The sequence below is a fragment of the Aquarana catesbeiana genome, linkage group LG02 (assembly GCF_042186555.1).
Source record: "Aquarana catesbeiana isolate 2022-GZ linkage group LG02, ASM4218655v1, whole genome shotgun sequence".
Classification (NCBI taxonomy): Eukaryota; Metazoa; Chordata; class Amphibia; order Anura; family Ranidae; genus Aquarana; species Aquarana catesbeiana.
In genome coordinates this window covers 45,805,393-45,824,561 of record NC_133325.1, presented here as the reverse complement: position 1 = coordinate 45,824,561, position 19,169 = coordinate 45,805,393, and the positions used below count along the sequence as shown (strand labels likewise).

Below are 19,169 nucleotides of genomic sequence, written 5' to 3'. Positions count from 1 at the left end.
CAAGGCTTATCGACGAAACGCGTCTGTCACTGTCTGTGTACTCACTGGTATGGTAAAAAAAAATACTTGAGGGCTATGGAATTGCCAGCTGTCTTTTCTCAATGACTGTCTTGTCTTTTGGTGGATGGGAGGACACCACAGCTTAGGCACCCAGATTGCGACTTTCAGTCTTTACCTAAACTCCACTGCTCTGAGCGATACATCATTTTTATTTGAAATATTACCAAAAGTATTGGGACGCCTGCCTTTACACGCACATGAACTTTAATGGTATCCCAGTCTTAGTCCGTTGGGTTTAATATTGAGTTGGCCCACGCTTTGAAGCTATAACAGCTTCAACTCTTCTGGGAAGGCTGTCCACAAGGTTTAGGAGTGTGTATATGGGAATGTTTGACCATTCTATTCTTCCAGAAGCGCATTTGTGAGGTCAGGCACTGATGTTGGACGAGAAGGCCTGGCTCGCAGTTTCCGTTCTAGTTCTCCCCAAAGGTATTCTATTGGGTTGAGGTCAGGACTCTGTGCAGGCCAGTCAAGTACCTCCACCCCACACACTATATTGCCAAAAGTATTGGGCCACCCCTCCAAATCATTTGGTGGAGGGAGGATTATGGTGTGGGGTTGTTTTTCAGGGGTTGGGCTTGGCCCCTTAGTTCCAGTGGGAACTCTTAAGGTGTTAGCATACCAAGACATTTTGGACAATTTCATGCCCCTGACTTTGTGGGAACAGTTTGGGGATGGCCCCTTCCTGTTCCAACATGACTGCGCACCAGTGCACAAAGCAAGGTCCATAAACACATGGATGAGCGAGTTTGGGGTGGAGGAACTTGACTGGCCTGCACAGAGTCCTGACCTCAACCTGATAGAACACCTTTGGGATGAATTAAAGTGAAGACTGCGAGCCAGGCCTTTTGTCCAACATCAGCGCCTGACCTCACAAATGTGCTTCTGGAAGAATGGTCAAACATTCCCATAGACACACTCCTAATCCTTGTGGACAGCCTTCCCAGAAGAGTTGAAGCTGTTATAGCTTCAAAGGGTGGGCCAACTCAATATTGAACCCTTCGGACTAAGACTGGGATGCTATTAATGTGCGTGTAAAGGCGGGTGTCCCAATACTTTTGGCAATATAGTGTACATAGATGTAGTGAGTATCAATCACCATTTCCCATCCTTGTACCAAACCACTACCTTCGATGGTAAAAATGCATGCTTACCGCTGTAGGTGACCATCTGTCTCTAGAGGTCTACAAGGCTCACATTTAAATTCTCCAATGGTTATTAGTAGGTATCGGCTCCAAGCTCTCTCTTTAGAGGGCAGGGAATGTGTGATAATCATTCGCCAGTTATCCTCTCACACGAGTATAAGTATAGAAAACCAATGCTCCATTAGTGTAATATCCTTTATATAGTTTATCTAGAACAATATAATCGCGCATAAATTAAAAAATCTGTTTGAACGCAAAGCAGTAACAAATTCTTTGCCGGCAATACACATAACACCTGCACTTCCAGGATCACTGAGACACAATGAGGTCAGCACGCAGCTCCGTCCTACGCATTTCGTCGCAAATGTTTTTGGTTTTTGTTGCTCAGATGCAGTGAAGTTCTGCTTTAAGTAGACCAAACAGCTCAAATGATTCACCAAACAACAGCCAGTGTGTTTGGCAAACCACTCTCCCTTCATCAGGGCTAGAAAAAAAAAGTCTAAATATAAACAAGATCATATATTACCTAACTATTACCTAACTATACAATACAATACATATAAGACCTGCACTTCCAGGATCACTGAGACACGATGAGGTCAGCACACAGCTCCGTCCTACGCGTTTCGTCGCACATGTTTTTGGTGCTCAGATGCCGTGAAGTTCTGCTTTAAGTAGACCAAACAGCTCAAATGCTTCAGTGTGCTTGGCAAACCACTCTCCCTTCATCAGGGCTAGAAAAAAAAGAGTCCAAAGATCATATATTACCTAACTATACAGTAATTTAGGGTGGAGTGAGTTCAGAGCTCATAATCTGCAGACTTGTTTTTGGTCGGCGCCTCAGAAAAATTTGAAAACAGTGAATTAGCGAGATAGCAGGCAGCTGGCATTTTCAGAAGAATAGGTCAGCAGTGGAGTCCTCCATATTTCTATTAGTACGAGTACAATCACCACTGCACTGGATCTTAATAGGGTGCTGTTCCGGAGAAAAATGTTATATCAACTCAAAGAAACAAGTGGATGTCTTGTTACTTAATGCAAATTAAAAATAATAAAAACATTTTAATAAAATAAAAAATAAATATGTCTAAAATGTAAAATAAACAACATATAAATAAATAATAACAAAGAAATAATAACAAAATAAACATTAACACTGTATTATGATAGACTATTATTATGCCTAAATATTAAATGTAATACTTTCTAAATATTTACACTGTATTATAATGAGTATTATTATTATTATGACAAAACATGATGATTATTACATGATATGTTGTCTTTTCTGTGCCGTATTTTGTACATGATGTTACTTTAAATAATGAATCGCTATTGACTGATAGTATTTTTGTAGCAAAGACCTATTGAAACTTTCTTACTATAAGAACACATATATAGTCAGATCATACTATGGCCATTTTTTAAAATTCCATTTTAGGTTATGTTGATTTATGTGCATGCATGCCGCAACATGTTTTATGCTGAGCTTCATTCATTTTGTTTTTAGTCCTTAAACATTCGTCATTCTTTATTTCCTTTTTATGCTTTTGTACGTGCCTTTCATCAGCATGCATTTGTTTTATTCTTAGGCATAGCATACTTTTCTTTTCCGCTGAATGATCATTATATTTCCTGCATCTCTTTCACCTCTGATCCTACAATTGGTTTTAGGGCACTTACACACTTTGACATCCCAACGATTGTACACTTCCTTTGAATTATTAAAGTGTATGTAAAGCCAAAACTTTTTTTTTTTCTTTCAATTTTGGATTGCGTAGGTAATATTTAAGACCCCTGTCGATTTTTTTATGTTTTTTTTGCTGTTTGAGATTTTACCTTCACTTCCGACACTAATGCCCCGTACACACGATCGGATTTTCCGACAACAAATGTTGGATGTGAGCTTGTTGGCTGAAAGTCCGACCGTGTGTACGCTCCATCGAACATTTGTTGTTGGACTTTCCGCCAACCAATGTTGGCTAGCAGGTTCTCAAATTTTCCACCAACAAAACTTTGTTGTCAGAATTTCCGATCGTGTGTACGCAAGTCCGACGCACGAAAGTTCACGCATGCTCGGAATCAAGCAGAAGGAGCCGCGCACTGGCAATTGAACTTCCTTTTTCTCGGCTCGTCGTACGTCTTGTACGTCACCACGTTTCCACGTTCGTAATTGTTGGCCAACATTTGTGTGACCGTGTGTATGCAAGACAAGTTGGAGCCAACAACCTTCGAACAAAATTTCACGTTTTTGTTGTCAGAAAGTCCGATCGTGTGTACGGGGCATAAGAGTAAATTTGTAAGCATAACAGGTGTACACATTGCCAGATTTCACCCACCTCCTTTGCCTGCAGCAACAGGATTTCCCTGTGGAGTGTACCAAGCAATGGGTCAGGGGAGAGTGGAAAGGGGTATCATTTTGTGTTATGTAGAATGTGTTGAAAATTCAAATAAACAATTTTTGATCTAAAAAAAAAAACGGATTTACTATCTACACTATGGTGTCAAAAGTATTGGGACACCTGCCTTTACACGCACATGAACTTTAATGACATCCCAGTCTTAGTCCGTATGGTTCAATATTGAGTTGGCCCACCCTTTGCAGCTATAACAGCTTCAACTCTTCTGGGAAGGCTGTCCACAAGGTTTAGGAGTGTGTCTATGGGAATGTTTGTCCATTCTTCCAGAAGCGCATTTGTGAGGTCAGGCACTGATGTTGGATGAGAAGGCCTGGCTCTCAGTCTCTGCTCTAATTCATGGCAAAGGTGTTCTAGGTGGCCAATCAAGTTCCCCCAACCCAAACTCGCTCATCCATGTCTTTATGGACCTTGCTTTGTGCACTGGTGTGCAGTCATGTTGGAACAGGAAGGGGCCATCTCCAAACTGTTCCCACAAAGTTGGGAGCATGAAATTGTCCAAAATGTCTTGGTATGGTGACACCTTAAGAGTTCCATTCACTGGAACTAAGGGGCCAAGCCCAACCCCTGGAAAAACAGCCCCACATCATAATCCCCCCTCCACCAAATTATTTGTACCAGTGCACAAAGCAAGGTCCATAAAAACATGGATGAGCAAGTTTGGGGTGGAGGAACTTGACTGGCCTTCGCAGAGTCCTGACCTCAACCCGATAAATTAGAGCAGAGACTGAAAGCCAGGCCTTCTCATCCAGCCTCAGTGCCTGACCTCACAAATGCACTTCTGGAAGAATAGTCAAACATTCCCATAGACACACTCCTAAACCTTGTGGACAGCCTTCCCAGAAGAGTTGAAGCTGTTAAAAAAACTCAAAATGCAAAAGCAAACAGGAGCGTCAGACAAAAAGATACAAACAGGTATATAAGGTTCCAAATCACTTTAATGATTCATCATGTGATCACATAAAACAGCCAATGCATGTCAGGGAGCAACAGGCTCCCCCATTATCATGGCTGCAAAATAAATAAACAATAATAAGGATGGCTATATATGTAGTATATACATAAATAAGACTATTTTTTAAAATAATACTTAATAGACACAAAAAAATAAATTACCACCATTATTAATAACAATGATAATAATTAGTATACAGTACAAAAAAAAGTGTTTGAGACTATACAATTTTTCAGTTAAAATGTTAAAACCATAAAAATGTTTAAAGTAAAAAGTTAAAACCATAAAAATGTTAAAAATAAAAATGAAAGGTTAAAACCCTAAAAATGTTAAAACCATAAAAAACATTTTAAACATTCCTTACTCTTTCCAAAACAAATCAAATAAGTTTTCTGGCTTCAGATATATTTTAAACTTGACTGATGTATATCAGTAGATCCTCTTATTACCACCTAAAACATAAATAGCACTTATCAACAAAAATAGAAACATTATTTTTTTTAATGTATTACATTGTTATTATATCTACATGTAGTATATTCAATTAGAATTTCAGTTTACTTTTACTGAATTTGAGTAAATAGTAGAAAAAAATGAAATAATTTCTGATGTAAAAATGATGGTACATGCATTAGGCATTTCGTTTTTTTTTTTTTTGTTTTTTGTTTTTTTCAAAATTACACCTTTTTTGATAGATCTAATCCAAACTTGCACAGTTGCTTTCTGTAAACCATGGTGGATTGTATTTTCCTCAAACAAATTTACTATAACTGTATTTAGCCTGACTGCTGGTTGACCATCAAAATTAGTGTGTAAAAAAATAATTTTCACCACTTCCAGAGAGATCTAACCATGAAATGATTCTGTCCAATTAAATGTGTGATTCCAGCCTAGCAAGCCATGCTGTTAATGAAAGCATATCCAAAGCCAAAACGTTGTGCATTTTGAATAGAGTAGGGAAGAAATGCTTGTCAGGTTTTTTTTTTTTTTTTCCGTCCCAATTAGAGAGATTCTCCTTCACATCCTTTCCTCTACACAGAATAAGAAGTAAGAGGAATACACACCAAAGCAAGGAAAAACCCTTTAGCCCAGGGGTCTCCTACTTTTCTAAACAAAGGGCCAGTCTACTGTCCTTAAGCCTCGTACACACGATCGGACTTCCCGACGGGAAATGTTCGATGTCAGGCTGTGGGCGGTAAATCAGACCGTTTGTACGCTCCATCGGACAATTGTTGTCGGGTTTTCCGCAGACAAATGTTGGCTAGCAGGTTTTCAAATTTTCCGCGGACTAATGTCTGTTTTTGGATTTTCCGAGCGTGTGTACACAAGTCTGTCGGACAAAAGTCCAAAGTACAAACACGCATGCTCGGAAGCAAGGACGAGCCGGAAGCGGTCGGTCTTGTAAACAAGCGTTCGTAATGGAGAATTGACATTTGTGACGTGGAAAATTATGTAACCGCGAAATGCAGCGCACAATTCTCTTCTTCTTTAATGGGATAATAATGAAGCTTCTTTGCTGGTGATACTGATAGAGTTATTGCAAACAAATTTTCAAAGGCTTTTTTTTACATCTAGTGATATCAAGAATAATATTATTAAGCTTTTTTTTTTTTTTTTATTTAGGCAAATTACCACAACACCATTATCCCGTAGTTTTTAAGATCAAAGATACAACTATGTTGGTGTCCCTTGTTAATTTTACATTGTATTTTTATAAAATGTAACTGCCTACTCCCAAACTGTCATTTGAAGTAAAACACATAGCCAAGTATTATTCTCCACTATTTTTTTATTGTGCATTAAAAAAAGAAAACAAATAAAATTAGACATGATATCTGCCAATAGAACTTAACCAAAAAGTGCATTCTATGCATCCAAAAATATAGAAAATATACCAAATCAAATCATTATTATTCAACCAAAAAAATAATGTCAAAGCCATAACTTCAAGACCAATAATAAATAACATGTTATCTCCTCCGATTCCACAACATGGCTGGTTGACGAACGGCCATTCAGAAATGAACTGAAAAGCTCGAAATGAAAAGTGATAAATGAAAAACGCAAAAAGAAAAGCGTGAATCAACACTCACCAAACTTCTACCAACACGAAATTAGCAGAAGGAGCCCAAAGGGTGGCACTAAAGAGCTGAAAAACCACTTAGTACGTCTAGTACATCACCACGTTTGTAATTGTTGGCCAACAATTGTGTGACCGTGTGTATGCAAGACAAGTTTGGGCCAATGCCCTTCGGACAAAATTTCATGGTTTTGTTGGCCAACAATTCAATCGTGTGTACGAGGCTTAAGACTTTAGAGGGGTTGGATGGTGAACAGTGGGAATAGAAAATGCCTGCTGTCAGTGAGAGTAAACAATTCCCCGTCTTTGGCATTAGAAGTAGGAATAGTGCCCCATCATTGGTGTCAGTAGGAGAAATAGTGCTCCATTGCTGGTATCAGTGAAAGGAATTGTTCCCCATTGTTGGTATCAGTGGGAGAAATAGCGTCCCATTATTGGTATCAGTGAAAGGAATAGTACCCCATCATTGGTGTCAGTGAAAAGAATAGCGCCCCATTATTGGTGTCAGTGAAAGGAATAGTACCCCATTATTGGTATCAGTGAAAGGAATAGTACCCCATTATTGGTATCAGTGAAAGGAATAGTACCCCATTATTGGTATCAGTGAAAGGAATAGTACCCCATTATTGGTATCAGTGCAAGGAATAGTACCCCATTGTTGGTATCACTGGGAGGAATGGTGCCACATCATTGATGTCAGTGGGGGGGGGGGGGGGGGAATAGTGCCTTATATCTGTGGAAAGAACAGGGAAACAAAAAGGCATATCCGGCCCCAAACCACAGTTTAAAAACCACTGCTTTGGACAGTTGACATTAGAACAAGTATCCTTGTGACAACTCAGAGTCGTAGAGTTTTTCATACTTGCAGTCCCAGTGGAAACAATCACCAGCACAAATAGAGAGCGTGAATCTCCCCAGCTGCAACAATAAAAATCTGACAGGGGTTCTAACCAACTCTTTCTATGATCAACAAAAAGGTTTTGGCTTTAATACACAGAAATAAAAAAAACTTGCCCTCAGGCCTCATTCAGACCAGGTGATCAGACCTGTCCTCTGATCTGAACCGCTGTCTGCTGTGTGTGCCCTCCGGAGCTGTAGGCAGGCGACCCATAGAAGGGGATGCAGATGCCGTGGGCTGCACAGACACAATCACATGTCAGGATTTGACATGTGGGCAGGGAGCACAGATCTGAATGCTTTTGGATTGGTGTGCAGTAAAACCTTGGACTGCAAGTAACGCGGTTTACAAGTGTTTCGCAAAATACAAGCTTTTTTTTTTTTTTTTTAAATCCTGACTCGATTTGTGAGAATTGTCTCGCAGGACGGAGCAGGATTCAAGTCTCTGGGGTGTGCAGCATGTGGCCAGAGGTGCGGTGGCGTCGGTGACGCTCGAAGACACACTGATCCACTCGGAGACACTCAGAAACACTGCATTCCCGAGTGTCTCCGAGCATCTCTGAGTGCCTCCAAGCGTCTCCGAGCATTTCTGAGTGTCTCCGGCACCCCACCACCTCTGGCCACATGCGGTACTGCATACACTAACAGTGACACTGGAACACATTGTCTGTCTGAGTTTCCATTGATCCCTATGGGGAAACTCGCTTTGATATATGATTGCTTTGCATTACAAGTATGCTTCTGGAACGGATTATGCTCGTAATCCAAGGTAATACTGTACCTGTTTCTGCCAGCATATCAGTATATTGTGTCCATGCAGCCGCTGCCTCTGCATCCACTTCTATGGGCTGCCTGCACCCAGCTCTGAGTGTATTCACAGACAGCAGACAGGGGCTCCGAATAAAAGACGCGTCTGATCGCCCATCTGAATGAGGCCTTAACCTGATTGACTCTTTGATACACATGCATCGGAAAATCTCCTGTAAAGGCAAAATCTATCAAAGGGACTATTTACTGGTTTTGTACAGATTTTCTTTTTGTGCACACAATTTTTTTGTTGCAGTTCTTTTTTAAAGCCAGCAGTTGCAGCCTTGGGCTCCTTTTACATGCTTTGCAGGCTTTTCTTAGTCCCTTTGATGAGTAAAGCCTGTTCTTTAAAGTAAAAATAAAGGTTCAGTGTTTTTTTTTAAATAACAAACATGTTATACTTACCTGCTCTGTGTAATGGTTTTGTACAGAGCGGCCCCGATCCTCTTCTTCTCAGGTCTCCTGACGGCGCTCCTGGCTCCTCCCTCTTGACCAGAGCCCCTAATAGCAAGCCCCTTGCTATGGAGGCACTAGTGCATGCTAGCTCCTGAGCCCAACTCTATGTGTCCATAAGACACATAGAGCTGCGGCTTGGCCTCGACCCCGCGCTCTCCTCATTGGCTCACTGGCTGTGATCGGCAGCAGTGGGAGCCAATGGCTCCCGCTGCTCATCTCAGCCATAGTGCCTTCCGTCGAAAAATGCCTCCGCCAGGCTGCGCATGCGCAGTACAGAACAGCACCCCAGCTGATTTCCCGATCAGCAGTTCTGACGGCGTGAAGAGGCATGCGCAGATCACAGGAGGCAATATCCCACGCTATGCAAACAGTGGTGGGACAATGTACTTGTCAGATTCTGCCTCGTTGTTGCGGAGCAGGGTTTGCCTGTATTGAACGCTGTATTTTCTGTCTGTTGCACGGCGGGTTCAGTGTGATAAATGGCGTGTTTTGACTGTGTCTAAGGGCCGGTTAAAACACACACAAAAACCCTCCCTTCAAGACACCCACAACCTGCCCCGCAATAGCCAGGCAGAATCTGAGAAACACATTCTCCCTCGGCGCTTAGCAGATCGTTGAATACTGCCTCCGACGATCTGCGCATGCACATTGTTGACGTCACGCCAGCTGATCAACATATCAGCTGGAGTGACGTTTGTTACTGCGCATGCGCAGACCCATCAGAGGCATTTTTCGACGGGGGGGGCAATTTCTCGATAGAACACTGATCAAAATCTCCTGCTATTGCAAATTGGATGCAGAGAGCCCGCATCCAATTCAAAATAGTGTGAACCTGGCCTCAATATACAGCAGCCCCCCTAATACTTACCTGCAGGGCTTTTTTCTCAAACAATAGGTGCTGGAGCTCAACCACGACCCCCAAAACCCCCTCCCCCACACACACCCTCCAAATCACATCAAATAGTGGGTGTAGTCAGTTTCAATTTCACGAATAGTAGGAGGGTCTTAAAGGGGCATTAAATATCAGGATTGCATTACATACAAAGTGCAGAGTTCAGGGGGGTTACACACAAAGTGCAGAGCTGTCACTTGTAAACACAGAAACCGGACTTCTTTGTTTATTGTGCTGAGCAGCCCCCCCCCCCCCCCCCCTTCAAGGATCTGAGCCAGAGGTGGTGGAATTGTGTTCCACCAAGTTCCCCCTGAAAAAAGCATTGCTTACCTGAGCCCCATCTCGATCCAGCGATGTTGCACGAGAACCTCGGCTGGCCGGTACTCTCCCTCCTGATTGGTTGAGAGACAGCATCGGGCGCCATTGGCTCCCGCTGATGTCAATCAAAGTCAGTGAGCCAATGAGGAGAGAAAGGGGGCGGGGCCGAGCCTCTGCTCCGTGTCTGAATGGACACACAGAGCAGCCACTTGGGTGCCCCCAAGCTGCTTGCTGTGGGGGCACTCAGCAGAAGGGGAGGGGCTAGGAGCGCTATCGAGGGACCAGAGAAGAGGAAGATTGGGGCTGCTCTGTGCAAAACCACTACACAGAGCAGGTAAGTATAACATGTTTGTTATTTTTAAACAAAAAAAAAAAATAAGACTTTAATATCACTTTAAGAATAGGTTGGTGATGTAGGGGGGCTGAGCATTCATTAAGGAACCGAAGGGGGGATAACCAAGGAGGAAGGAGTTGCAATAGTCAAGGTAAGAGATAACCAGGGAGTGAATTAGCAGCTTTGTGGTGGTGTTGGTTAAGAAGGAGAGTATTGAGAATAAATATGGTGAAGCTGTATTCATTTTAATTATCCAATCATGTGCCAGCACAAATCTTGTGTTTATTTTCTTTTACCTTTACCTTGCACATGATTGGGTATTTTAGGAGCCCCGCCTTATTTACTAAGCCTGGTCAATGTTCACTTTACAAAGTGAAAATTCACTTTGCTTATTGAACAAACATTACTGGTTTGGTGAACCATCCCCTGTGAGTTGGAGCAGTGATTCCTGCTGTATCGGGGTGCTCTATAGGAGGTTTTAATTAAAGCTGAATTCTAGGTATGGTTTTTATTGGCAAGTTACATTGGTCCAGCTTGGAACAATGTAAGTATACATATCTCATACCTGAGTGACCTCTATGGAAGCTGACAATCAGGATAGTATTTTGCCCTACTACAGTAATAGCAGTGATCTTCCGGTTCTTGTAGTCAGTCGGTGCTACTACAGGGATAGTAATGATTTTCTGGGTCCTGTGTCGAGTGACTTCCCTTTCTTGCATTGTAAACAAAGAGCGTTGCTTGCCTTACACTCCCAACCAGGGCTGGGACAAGGGGTGTGCAGGAGGGGCAGCTGCTCTGGGCATTGTGGTATAACGTAAGGTGGGGGGGGGCACCGAGAGGAGATTGAGGGGGGAGGGGTGGTGGTTCAGGGGGATTTGTGTTGGAAGGGGGTTACGAGAAGAGGATTTGTGCTAGGAGGGTCAACTTGGGGGGTTGTGCTAGAAGAGGTGATATGGTAGACGGAGGATTTGTGCTAGGAGGAGATTTTTTTTTGCGGTGATGGGGAATTGTACTAGTAGGGATGAATGGGGGGTGTTCGTGCTGTAAGGGGGGGGGGGGGTTGAAGGGATATTTGTGCTGGGAGGGAGATTTGAAGTAGGGGGGAGAGAATGTGTACTCGGAGGAGAAATGTGAGGGGTCAAGGATTTGTGCTAGGGAGGGTGATTTTTTGGGGGGGGGAGGACATTTGTGCTGGAGGGGGGGATTTGGGGGATGAAGGGCGCAGAGGTTTGTGTTGGGAAGGGGGATTTCAGTATGGGGGCGGATCTGTACTGGGAGGAGGGGAATTTATGCTTCGGAGATAATCATGCAAATTAGTGCCCAATTTTTTATTTTATTTTTTAAATGCAAGGTGTTTGGCGAATGTTGGGAGCAGTGCTGGGGCAAGGGGAACATGCCAAATTGCCCCCCCCCAAGACACATGAGCATAATGGGGTTGATTTACTAAAGGCAGTCTGCAAGAGCAGTAGCTCCAGAGCTTAGTAAATGAGCAGAAGCTCTGCTGACTTCTATCATCCAATCATGTCCAAGCAAAAATGCTGTTTTTTTTCCATTTTACTTGCACGTGATTGGGTATTGTTTGCAAAGTGAAGCCTTACCTCATTTACTAAGCTCTGGAGCAACTGCACTTTGCAAACTGCACTGCCTATTTGCCTTTAGTAAATCAACCCCATAATGCTCATGTGTCTAGGAGGGGGTGCAATTTGGCATGTTCACCCTGAGCTCTAGGTGAGCTTGCCCCCGGGACAGCTCCCAACATTCGCGAAACACCTTGTATTCTTTCATTTAATAGAAGGCATTCTCTGATTGGAGGAGGTGGAGATTGTGACATCACCACCCCACCTTTCCACCACTTCCAATCAGAGAATGCCTTGCATTAACAAGAATACAAGGCGACCTGTAAATGGTAGCAGCGCTGAACATATAACTCCATGTGGTGGTCACTTTGCAGAAGGGAAGCCAGCTCTCCAGTTTTAGTAAATCAACCCCAGAGTATTGCGGCGTGTCGACTACTACAATGGTTGTCAGCTTCAACAGCGATTGCTTAGGTATGGGGTATGCATAATTACATTGGTGAAAGCTGGACCAGTGTAATTATGCCTACCTAGAGCTTTAAGCAAAGCATGTTTAGGAGTAGGCTGCTTCTGCTGTGATGTCTGGTTAGATATCCCCATGGTGCTCTCAAAAACCATTTAAAAAAAATAACATTAATCAAAAGTAATATTATTTTCCTTTGATAATGCACAAAAAGCCTTTCATAGGAAAAACTTATTTTATAGTCACCCCCTTCCTCTGCTGGTCCCTAAGCTATGTTAGAAAACAAAAGCTTTCCGATACGCACCTGCCAGACTCCTTCTGGCTCCCCCTACCATCTGGAAACCATACCACATGGGTCACATGGTCTGTGAAAAGATGACCTTATTGTATTGGGGTTGCATAATCCGGAGGGAGAAGGGGGCTGATTATAGAATTAGATTTTTATTTTTTTATAGTTTTAGGACGGGAGGGGAGGGATCTGGAAAAAGGACAGCGTAGGAAGGACACCTAGTGCAAGTGGTACCAGCTACATCTAATCCTACCTTGCTCAAAACGTGTCTATATGAGGGGGCGCTAATAATGTGTAAATATTTCAATGATAATGAACTGCTAACTCATGTATACAATAAAGTGCATAGCTAAACAATTGCCAATTCATACATCTATGATAAAAAAAATAATAAAGTGCAACATCCTTGAGCTGAATAGTGAGTGAAAACAAATAGCAACACAATAAAAATGAACAATAAATCAAAAAGTCCTTTTAAGAATACAGTTCATTATTTCTTACATATCATGAGTCTCAGTGGCAGCTGACGGTCAGGTCAGGTTGGTCGGTCAGTCGGTGCACTTACCTCATCCATGCCGGGCAATCACGGGTGGCTTCCCCGGCTCTCCTCCGTGGGCATCCCAAACAGCTTCTCCTTCCCCTGCTTGGCAGCTTCTGTCTCCACCCTCCTCCTCCTCCACGGCCAATCACAATGATTCTCCTTTCGGCCAGTCGGGAAGCGTGTCTCAGACCTGCGCTTCCTGATTGGCGGAGAGGCGGTTCAGTGTGAGAATAGTGAATATTAATTTGCTATTCTAACACACCTGGGTGGGCTCCGAGCACAATGCTCTGCGCCCGAGGTCCACCCGATTTTGAAGCCTATTAGAGACTCTGGCTCTAATCGGTGCTTCAAACCCCCCCCCCCACTGTAATTCGTGCACCTGGTGTCCTGAAGTGGGCCGGACGCATGAATAGGGGTTGGCAGCGGCATGGATAGGGGAGGCGGCGCCCATGCGCCCTTAATGGATGGGCCGCCCCTGATGAGTCTTAAACATAGTAAGTTGTGGGAAACCATCAACAATATGAATTTATTAAAAACACCCAGAAGTGCTCAATTTGGATGTCCACTAACCAGAGGACCATGACCCCTTTAGCTAAAAAGGGGGTCAAATAACGGGTTATATCTCTTTTATTCCCTTCTGGTACCTCTCAGGAGTTATTCATATCTCTCCTCCTCTCCACCATAGCACCGCATAAATGCAAGAAAAAAAGGGGGAAGCAATAGCCTAATACCATTTGATAAAACATAATAAGTAAAAACAGTAAATGGCTGCTTACATTTTGAAGTGTCTATCACCCGGCACTAAGGATTGCCCGCATAGATTTAGCTGTAAACCGCCGCCGCCCAGCTCGTGCTCAGGGGCCAGTGTGCGTTCTACTGCTGAGTAACAAGAAGTGACGTGGCCGGAATACTACGCCTCGACGTACGCCAGGCTTCCTGATGAAGTCAAATGACGAAATGCACGTTGAGGCGTAGTCATTTGACTTCATCAGGAAGCCAGGCGTGTGTCGAGGCGTAGTATTGACTTCATCAGGAAGCCAGGCGTACATTGAGGCGTAGTATTTCTGCCATGTCACTTCTGGGTCCCAGGGTGCCGGTTGTTGTTACTCAGCAGTGGAACGCACGCCGGGCCGTTAAGCGCGAGCTGGGCAGCAGCGGTTTACAGCTAAATCTATGCGGGCAATCCTTACCGCCGGGTGATAGGCACTTCAAAATGTAAGCAGCCATTTACTGTTTTTACTTATTATGTTTTATTAAACAGTTTTACGCTATTGCTTCCCCTTTTTTTTTGTTGCATTTATGTGGTGCTATGGTGGAGAGGAGGAGAGATATGAACATTACATAGTTAAATAGTAGAGGAGGTCGAAAAAAGACACAAGTCCATCAAGTCCAACCTATGTGTGAGATTATATTTCAGTATTACATTGTATATCCCTGTATGTTGCGGTCGTTCAAGTGCTTTTCTAATAGTTTCTTGAAACTATTGATGCACCCCCCGCTGAGACCACCGCCTGTGGAAGGGAATTCCACATCCTTGCCACTCTTACAGTAAAGAACTCCTGAGAGGTGCCAGAAGGGAATAAAAGAGATATAACCCAGGCGTTTTTTGACCCTCTTTTTAGCTAAAGGGGTCATGGTCCTCTGGACATCCAAACTGAGCACTGCTGGGTGTTTTTAATACATTCAAGTTGGTGATGGTTTCCCACAACTTACCATGTTGAAGACTCATGATTTCTAAGAAGTTATAAACTGTATTCTTAAAATGACTTTTTGATTTATTGTTAATTTTTATTTTGTTGCTATTTGTTTTGACTCACTGTTCAGCTCAAGTACATTGCACTTTACTATTTTTGTATCATAGGTGTATGAATAGTCAACTGTTTAACTATGCACTTTCTTTTATATGAGTTAACAGCTTATCATTGAAGTATTTACACATTAGTAGCGCCCGCTCATATAGACACTTATCACAGTATAGGAACTCCTACACTTTTGGGGAGCAGCTTTTAATTTGCCCCTTTTAAAATAATATGCACGTGGTTTTTCCAAGTGTAGTGGCGCGAGGTACCCCTAATGTTCTTGCTCAAAACATGCAGTGATTTGTACAAAATTGCATTTATTAATGTTAATTGACATTGTGAACAGAATAACTAGATCAAGGATCAAGCCAAAACAGTTGATGCCTTGAAAGCTCGAAAAGTGGGTACAGGGGTCACATTGTGTTGTTCTTATTAGTCAATAAACAACACAGCAATTATACATATTTCCTACCTAAGCAATGTGTTCTTACTACATGGCTCCCTAAAACGTCTTTGCTAAAGTCAAAGAAATTTTTGTTCTTATATTACTTTTATGCACTGTCTCAGTGGTGAACGGGCAAATTAGCATCCATGAATTTCTTTGTTTTTATTTTCATTTACTTTTTTTTTTTTTTTTGAAGATCAAATATGCTTGAAATGTAAAAGTGGTGCCTAACTTCAGTGACAGAAAGTTAACAAGGAATAATTTGCAAAAGTTGTGGGAAAGTGAAAATTATTCTAAAACGTGGAGCTTCAGAGCTTTCTATTTTTAAATATAGTTAAATTACTAATGCAATGTGTGAATAATGAGTCTTCAAAGTAAATCATATTGAGTTTTCCTAGAATTCATATACAATCAAAAACCTTAAAAAAAAAAAAAAAAAAAATTTGCTTCAGGTAAATCTTTACAACCAGAGACAACAGTATATATATATTCTATATACCAAAATATATATTTTGTTTTTTTGCATTAACGTTACCAGTGACCTCTGTTACATATATGTAACTTTGTTTTTAATATGAAACATTCTAATGTATACATAAATGTCCTACCGATTTGGATCCAGTTTAATATTTGGCATTTCTTACTAGTATAAAAAAAAATACTTGATTTGTGTTTCACAAATTGAGTGTGGATCTTAGTCCCTTTTTGTGCTTTAATATAAACAGAGCAATGTAAAAATAGTTTATAGCAAAAAATAGAAGAGTAGTTAGTAATAAGCACATACAGTATGATTTGTGAGTATATATATTTGTGGAACATTAAAAGCCTTCCACTGAAATGACTGAAAATGGAAAAGCTTATAGACAAATCAATAACTGTAATTAAAGTAGCTTGTCAGTCATATTAGACATGACTCATTTCCGAGCAAAGAAAACATTGCAAAAAAGAGCATATTTTAAGTGAAAAGATTCAAAGTGGAAGTAAACCCCCCCTATCGTTTTGGTGGTTTGACAGTTTGGTTGAGAACACATCCAATGTGACAGTTACATTCCCGGCATATGCCAGAAATGTAACTTTTTTGAAACAGTTAAATCTATGGGTTTACTTACGTTTTAAATTTTGGTTTTGCTGAAAAATTGTCTATTTTTTCCTTTTCTTCTTAAAGTGGTGTTCCGCCCCCCCTTTCAAAAATTAAAAGTGAGCAGCTACACATACTGTAGCTGCTGATTTTTAATATTAGGACAATTACCTGTCCTGGAGTCCAGCGATGTCGGCACCCCAGCTAATGTTTCCATCGGCTCTCGGATGCTGTCACCGCCATTCATAGTACGGGAACCTGACAGTGAAGCCTTCTGACGTACCTTGCCGTGGTGAGGTCCGACGGAAGTGGGGACAGGGTACCTGTCAAAAACAGGTACCCTACATCGGCTTTCGGGGTGCTGTCGCCGACATTCATAGTAAGGGAACTAGTGAAGCCTTCTGACGTACCTTGCTGCTGTGCGGCCCGATAGAAGTGAGGACAGGGTACCTGTCAAAAACAGGTACCCCCCATGGACTTTCGGGTGCTGTCGCCGCCATTCATTGTAAGGGAACCCGACAGTGAAGCCTTCTGACGTAACTTGTCGCGGTGAGGTCCGACGGAAGTGGGGACAGGGTACCTGTCAAAAACAGGTACTCCCCCATCGGCTTTCGGGGTGCTGCCACCGCCATTCATGATAAGGGAACCCGACAGTGAAGCCTTCTGACATACCTTGCCGCGGTGAGGTCCGACGGAAGTGGGGACAGGGTACCTGTCATAAACAGGTACCCCCCCATCGGCTTTCGGGTGCTGCCATCGCCATTCATAGTAAGGGAACCCAACAGTGAAGCCTTCTGACATACCTTGCCGCGGTGAGGTCCAACGGAAGTGGGGACAGGGTACCTGTTAAAAACAGGTACCCCCCCAAAAGATGACAAATGTGGCACCAGGGGGGGGACAGACAGATAAGCAGAGCTTCAACTTTTGGGTGGAACTCTGCCTTAAGATCCTAAATTGTTGATCTCTTTGGCTCTACAGTTTGATGTTCAAAAAAAAATAATAATATTTATTATAAAAGAAAAAATGTACAAGCCTTAAACCTATTAAACAGAAAAAAATTGGACCTAAATATTGTAGTTAAAAATGATTTCCCAGAAGTTGATTTGGTCACTGTAGTTCTATCCACATTTACAGACTAGTTTTGTCAGCATGAGTGTGACAAGAATTAGACGCCCCTGTTTTTGCCCCCATGCCTTCTCTCCTTCACAGTCATTCAATGACAAGCGTAAAAAGAACCTCATCTTTTCACGAAAATTCCCATTCTACAAGAACAAGGAGCAGAGTGATCAAGAAACAAGTGACCCTGAACGTAAGTAGAACCTTGGAGATGATGTCACGTGTGGCACAGAAGTAATGGGTGACACGCATGACACGTAACCCTCCCTCTCACCCTTCCACACATCTAGGCATACAGTACTGGTAGGTAGGCAAGGCATTGCTACTGTGACCAGTGCATGAATACATCCTGGATCCACTGGCTATTCTACTTTCAAAGATATTCTGCATAAGAATAACCGTTAAAATTATCTCTGAAATCTGAATTTGGCCATTTTGTGAACTGATCCAATATTCAACCCATCAATTCACCAAGAACCCATTTAAACACAGGGTGATGTCACCTGCCCCAGTGAATTGATGGGTTGCATGGGTTACACTAGCAAAATGGTTGCCTGTGTTTTAAATATATAGCATTTTGTCCAGGAAGCTTATGACCTTGGAAGAAGAAAAAAAAACATATTTTCTTGAATAGTAAATGGATGTTGCTGAATTATTTGGAGACTTAGCTGCAAGTGCAAAACCTTGGCAGAGGAAATGCAATTTACATTTGTAATCAAAATTTAATTACACTGTTTTAACACTGTGAATTATTATTAAGTTAATTTGTAATATTTAAATGATTACCCAATGAAAATGTAGCATTAATAAATCATCCTTGTCTAAGAGCGTAACAAAATTATATCCAAATATTTCAAACGATCTGGGATGGGAACCACTATAATTTTTAGCACATTCTTTTAGGAGAATATTGCTGGAGAATGTATTGCCTTACTACATGCATAACGAGAATTGTGGTGACAATTTTATATATTTTTTTAAATTTTAGAGTATCATTCTGAAAAAAAAAAAAGAATTTTAATATGTATAAAAACAAATACATAGAAAAAGTTTTAATTTAAATAATTTAACATAAATAATAAACTCTTTGGATTTTTTTTACAGCATACATTAACTAAAAATGCAAATTAGACCCTACTCTTATCGTAGCCTGTAATAGGTGAATTTATTATTCAAATTACGGTATAGCAAACAATTTTGTAATTTTTTTGCCCTCAGATCATAAAAGTAAGGATGAACCTCAAGCTTTCATATTGCCTTTTCATGGCACATTTACAGTAGTGTGTAAAAAGGTTTTGTGCTTGGTCAAGCAGTCTCTAAATCTTTTGTCTTACGTGCTTGAATTTCAGGGTCATCCTTCTCCAAGGTGATTGCTGATAATGGTGCAATAAATGCCTTGCTACTGCCCTATTTCTGCGTTGTTTGTCCAAAATCTTAATACATGATACTTGAGATATTTGAGAAATTAAAATAATATGGATCCAGGTTTTTATTCTGCATGGT

General features: G+C 41.7%; 1 protein-coding gene across 11 annotated transcripts in view; it reads left to right on the top strand.

The window, feature by feature from the left end:
- Positions 1-19,169, top strand: part of DLG2 (discs large MAGUK scaffold protein 2) — a 2,047,541-nt gene that overhangs the window by 1,942,743 nt on the left and 85,629 nt on the right. For 8 of the 11 annotated variants that reach the window (XM_073612843.1, XM_073612834.1, XM_073612838.1 and 5 more), the window contains one exon: positions 17,760-17,859. The exons of the other annotated variants lie outside the window; for them this stretch is intronic. In XM_073612843.1, the coding sequence (XP_073468944.1) occupies positions 17,760-17,859 (100 nt within the window). The remainder of the gene's footprint in view (positions 1-17,759; positions 17,860-19,169) is intronic. 11 annotated transcript variants of the gene reach the window in all.